We start from the raw sequence: 6,000 nt of genomic DNA, 5'->3' as shown, positions 1-6,000 counted from the left end.
TATTCACATGCACGGGGTTGGGGCTGCACTCATAAATTCAGGCATGCTCCCTCACTGCCTGTGCTGCTGTCCCCTCCAGCCAATCTACAGTCCAACCAACACTGACATGTGTGTTTTGCTCTCATTTTATTTTTGTTTTCTCCTTTCTCAGCAGTAAACAGTCCCAGAGGGTGACTGAAATTAAAAGCAATTAAAAGAGGCAAGATTCTGCAAAAAGCTGAGACATGCATGTCATTGGAAAGTGAGAGCTGATGGCACGTTGCACAGCCTGGTCTAACGACTCGGCCTGAGCCCTCTGGCAGGGTGAAGTAGCTGATTCATGATTTAAGTTTTGAAAAGGGCTGAAAAGGGACAATTTACCTACAACATGTTTTCCAAAGTCCTATACCTACCTGTTGGATTTGAATATTTCATTCTGTGTTTAACAGGAGGCTGGCATTCAAATCCCATTGCGCATGTCACTCATTCTGTACTTTTCTAATCTGATGAGTATTTCCTAAATACTAAGAACTCCTGCTATTTATGAATGCAGCCCTGCTAAACAGAAAAAGCCCACCCCATCCCCTCCCAAATGATAATAATGACAGGTAACTCTTTCTTTTTTTATCATAATAATAATAATAATTATAACAATAATAATTACAAATAAAAAGTCAGAAATGTTGTAGACCAAGTGGATTCTCAGTATTAAACACTAGTGCAGTTGGGGATTTCCTTTGTGCTTTCACTGTTGGCAATTGTTGAGATGCTTCCTGTGGAGGAGAAAATGGAGAGTGTTAGTGCAGTAGCTTCAACAGTTTGGCCTACATTGCTTCTCACTCCTTCCTAGGATGTGCTTCTGTAAGTCTAAAGACAGAAAAAGTGTTTAAAAGTAGCACATCCTTTTCTGTATTTGCAATGAAGCATGGAACATGCAGAAAATGTGTTACTGCATCTCAGCTGATCAGCAGTAAACTCGTTAAGCTATTAGGGATATATTCACTTGTAATGATAACACATCAACAGTGTAAACTTGGCTCAGTTGATTCCTCTGAGGGTTCAGGGAATTTGGGACCTCTCCATGGGAGGGACAGGGCCATAAGCAGACACAGATGTGAGCCACAGCCATTACTAACTTCTGTATATCTGTTTTTAGGTTCCTACCCTGGTCATGTATCACCATGAGAAAAGCTGAAAAACTGTAAGAAAAAATCCCTGTTACCACGTTGCAGAGAGAGATTTACTCCCTATCTCAGTGCCTCAGGTTCTGCTTGTATCTGGGGTCACAGTCGCTGCCTCTCCTAATACCCCAATGACCAATATCTTCACCCAGACTCTCACCCATCACTCGTGTGTCCAGCTCTTTGTCCATCAGCTCCTCAGGGTCTGTGAACTCACTCAGAGTGATTTTGGGAGCGTTTTCACTTTGGCTGACAGAGCCAATCATTTCCTGCTCCTTGTCATGCTGAACTTGGGCATAGATGTTAATCCAAGGGATTTTCCTGCACAGGAAAGAAAAAAGAAAAGCAGTAATATTCTGTAACAAAGGATCCTTGGCACATCATTGATTAATCAGACCAGATACACTGAGACTAATCACAGAACTGCAGCACTGGCAGTGATGCACAGTATCAGCTCTCAGAATGCTGAAAGCACCACAATGATATTCATCTCTAAAAGTGCCATTAGCATCCACTGATTCTAACACCAGTCCCAAAAGTGGGGCACATCCAAAGGTGCCCCAAATCTCAAGACATTGCCTTCCTATCATGTGTCCAAAGGCTCCTCCAGCTGTAAAGCAAAATGCTCTGGTCCTGCCCTTTTAAATGAGAAGTCATGTGCACAGTGGACACTGCACCCAGCTCAGAGAGCAGCAATCAGCTAAGTACAACCAGCTGCAATTGCAGACTTGCTCAGTATTTATTACATGATCAGTAGTGCATTGGAAACCAAAAGTAAAAATCAATTTGAGTACTACTATCAACTGAGAAAAAATTGCTCAGCTTGTTTGTATTGACAGGCCCACACTGATTCAGTAGAAACTGCCACATCAGAAAGTTATAAAGAATTGGTCATCCCTCTAAGAACCAATAAGGATTTGGACCTCACAACATGCACTCAGAGACTATTTGTTGCCATTTCACTGCAAAAACAGTTCAGTGTGCAAGTTTGCAAGGACTTGTTTTCACTTGCTGCTCAGGAAGGCAAGAGAAAGTGAAGGGATTATTTCTTCTTCCTTCTTCAAGAGGAGTTAACTTGGACTGCTATAACAATATCCTTGAAAGTCAGTTAGACATGAAGTTAGACAGGTCTAGACAAGCAGTAATTCTTGGAGGAGTGCAAGTTTAAAATGAGAGAACTGAAAAGTAGTGTGTTAAGCATCAGGGGTGGGAGTGTTGCTAGGATTACGTGTGCAGTTGCCTATGGGAAGGTGACTGTTTTTCCTAATGTCCTTAGAAGGACCCTGTGCCATACAGTCCACTCTGCTGAGATAAGAAAAATTCAGAGAATCTTTTCAGTTCCTTAAAGTACACAGGAGAGAGAAAGATGTGTTCAAAAGAGGCTCTATAAAATGATATCTCTTTAGGCTAACCGGAGTGCTGTTGGATATGTCAGAGATTGAAAGCGGTGGAAATTGCCTCAACTCTCACAAATTCAATAGATTTATGCTGGTTTTACTCCAGTGAAATTCTGGCATCAAACAACTTGTGCTATTGGCTTGACTTGGCATTCTGTTCTTAACCAGCACAAAGTCAGATCATATCTGGAATGCTTAGCAGCAGTTAACAAACCTCATGTTCTCCTTTTCTCCCACCTTCTCTTTCAAACTTTCAGACATGCTTTACACAGATCATTAGAAGAGATAAGCACTACACAGAGAATGCACATATTGGATGAGAGAGGACAAATGAAGTCCCATGGGATGCCCAGAATACATCTGTGGGTGTGTAGAGATGTGGATACAAAAACACATCTTGAGATACTAGAAGACTTAGTCTTGCTTCCAAACAATCTAATGGTAGAGAAGCGATAGTCTTCTGAGCTTTGAAAGGTGAGAAAAGCTCTTTAGAGTTGTGAGGTAGAGAGCCTTCAGGTACTTCAGAGAGTCAGGGAAAGAGGAAAGTGAGACAGCTGTACCTAGGCGCATCCATACACTGACACCTAATCCTGCTGTGCCTCCCAGCACAGACACAGGCGGCTACAACGTCCCACTGCACATTCCTGAGCACACGTGTATGTTCAACACTCCTGCACTCCTGTGCCAGGGCATACTAACTGCCCCATTGCCCCACTATTACTCACCATCCCCACACATATTGTATTGACCTGCTACATGCTCAATTTCCCAGAAAATAAACAACTGTTTTACAGATTATTCCCCTTCTTTGCTCCCTTTCTTCCTTTTCCACCTGGACCTCCTCAACAGGCACCTCTCTGGCAGCAGGATTTAACATGCCTGCTGAGTCTATTGACTTCATGGATTTGTATTAAAGGAGTCTGCGTGCAAACCAGTAAAGAACTGATTCTATAAAGCTGCAGAATTAAAAATTTATGCAGGCCCATGGTTTCCCCACAACATTTGCCTGAAAACAAGTAGTTCTGTATTCAGACGGGGATCACTGTTAATCAGAAAAGCACATGTGGCTAATGGACCTCTGCATCACTGAGAGCTAGAAGAAAGCTTTTGTTTACACCTTTTTCCATTAAGGATTGTTCCATGCTCTCACTTTGGACCCATTGAGCCAGAGGATTTAGATAGAGATGAAAAATTGCATTACTTTCTGAAAAAAATTCAAGCTGAGGACACTCTGATATCTGTTTGACCCTGGTTTGTCCTCTTCAGGACACAGCAGGTAAGAGAGGACAGTACATTGATGAGCTTTGGGTTAAGCAAAACTGATGCTTTAATCACCTTCTCCCTAAAGTTTATCATGCACACAATTTTCAGACAAATTTTAGCAAGATGGGGTCTTCCCAGTTCTGGAGCACAGGACAAGGCTGATGGCTGCAATGCTGATGGCTCAGCATGCTTAAGTAGTACAAGAGTCAGTTTTATGAGCTGTAGTAACACAGCATGACCTGGAGACTGCTAAAGCAAAGTGGATTACTAAGGAAGCACCTCACTAAGACACAAAAGAAAGCTCATTCTATAAGGAGTTGTATCTACATCTTGACACATCTCCGAGAGACTTTGCCCTCCTCATTCCACATCTAAGGGTGAAAGAAACCATCAGCTGTCTCCCTTGCACACTATTAAATCAATGCCTTAATTGAAACAAGGCTCACGTCCCATTACCCTTTCACTGGGGAAGCCATATTCCACCTCACAGAAACAGACTTCATACTGCAACAGGTAAGTCACTCTGAAAGCCTGGAAATCTGCACCTGAGTAGATTCACATAAGGGCCCTCTGGAAATTGTCCTGGGCCTCTGAGATCAGTGGATGCTTGGTAACAGATCTTGATGCACACAGGATCAAGTGCTGGAAGCAGCATCTCCCACCAGTTTTGACAAGTGTTAAGAGGTTAGAAACGAAGGGAGCTTTAAATCTGGAAACTAGGATACATATCTGTCTTATCATTGCAGTTTTAATATCGTTTGTATCCCACTAACATGATTAGAGAGTACTAACCTTGTCTTGGGCCACAGAAAAGATGAAGAGATAAACACATTGCTGGAATCTGGACAGGAAAAGCTCTGGCTTCTCAATTTGGAGGGACTACTCTTGTCCAGATTTTTCTCTATTTTTTTTTGTTTAAAGTCAAACTCTGCTTATGCTTCTACACAATATTTTGCCACTGGGCAGGATCTGGGCCCATAGACCATTTAACACCGTAAATACTGTACTGAATACAAAGTTTCTGCTAAGAAGCTCCATCTGCCTAAAATATATTCTCATAAGGCAGCCTTTCATCAAACAGGCCATTCTTATCCCATATTTTGTTTCACAGCTTGCAGCATCAACATGCCATGGGCCAGCACGGGTCCTGCCTGCTGTCTGGAAGCAAAAGGTTTATATTAACATCTGGCAAAGAAAATCTCAGCACAGATTCTCAAAGGCATTTTGATGCTTAACACAAAATTTTCTGGCTTTGAGTCTGCCACACTTAACATAATCACACCTGTTCCTCTGCAGAACTAAACTATTCACTTTGCAAGATACAAATGAGATACTGCAGCACTAAGGCAGTTGGCCAGGTGGATATAGACTGTATGAAAATATTCATCACTTGATTACTTTTTTACAAAGTCTGCATTGTGTAGCTCAGTACTCAGTAAGCACAGAGGGTTCTCATTTCTGGTTCAAACACATCTGCTGAAGCAGGTTAGAGCTTGATTTCTGAGCTTTTGGTGAAGTTTCAGAGCACCAAGTTAATGGTGGAAGGGCAGCAGATGGTCTTCTCTCTACATATCAAAAATAGGGAACTATATTGGTCTAAGCCTTAGGCCAGTGTATCTCACTTTACATCTGTCATGCAGGCCTTGCTCTACATAGATTTTCTGTCAACCACTCAGTGTCTCCTCCTCCCATCCCCCCAGAGTTTCTGAACTTACCTCTTGAATTTGTAGATTAAAAAAACAGCCAAGCCTACAAACACCACAGACAACAGCATCAGCATGGCTGAACTGCTATGACCCGTGCTGGAATCAACAAGGGGTGCTGCAGGAGGAAAGGCAGAGCATTACATTTGCAATACATTATTAGGGAACAAACAATTACCAGGAAGTTGAGCTTCAATTTTCAATTGATTTTATCAACACTTTACCTAAGGGGCAGGTGTTGAGAGGATGGGGCTGGTGTTTTTTCTGCAGTGCCCAGTGACAGGACAAGGGGTAAAGGGCATGAGTTGGAACACAGGAAGATTCACTTGAACACTGGGAAAAACTACTTTCCTGTGAGAATGAGGGAACTCTGGCACAGGCTGCCCAAAGAAGTTGTAGAGTCTCCTTCTCTGGTCATTTTCAATACCTGCCTGGACATGTTCCTGTGCAACCTGATCTGGATGGGCTCTTGAAGTT

General features: G+C 42.5%; 1 protein-coding gene across 1 annotated transcript in view; it reads right to left on the bottom strand.

The window, feature by feature from the left end:
• Window positions 1-687: 687 nt before the first annotated feature.
• Window positions 688-6,000, bottom strand: part of LOC133625939 (VPS10 domain-containing receptor SorCS3-like) — a 299,862-nt gene continuing 294,549 nt past the window's right edge. The window contains exons 25-27 of the mRNA XM_062001248.1: window positions 5,536-5,641; window positions 1,321-1,481; window positions 688-752 (exon numbers count right to left, since the gene is read on the bottom strand). Coding sequence (XP_061857232.1) covers window positions 688-752; window positions 1,321-1,481; window positions 5,536-5,641 — 332 coding nt within the window. The remainder of the gene's footprint in view (window positions 753-1,320; window positions 1,482-5,535; window positions 5,642-6,000) is intronic.

This window comes from Colius striatus, chromosome 8 (genome assembly GCF_028858725.1).
Source record: "Colius striatus isolate bColStr4 chromosome 8, bColStr4.1.hap1, whole genome shotgun sequence".
NCBI lineage: Eukaryota > Metazoa > Chordata > Aves > Coliiformes > Coliidae > Colius > Colius striatus.
The sequence above is the reverse complement of the archived record's forward strand: the minus strand, read 5'-3'. Positions and strand labels throughout refer to the sequence as shown.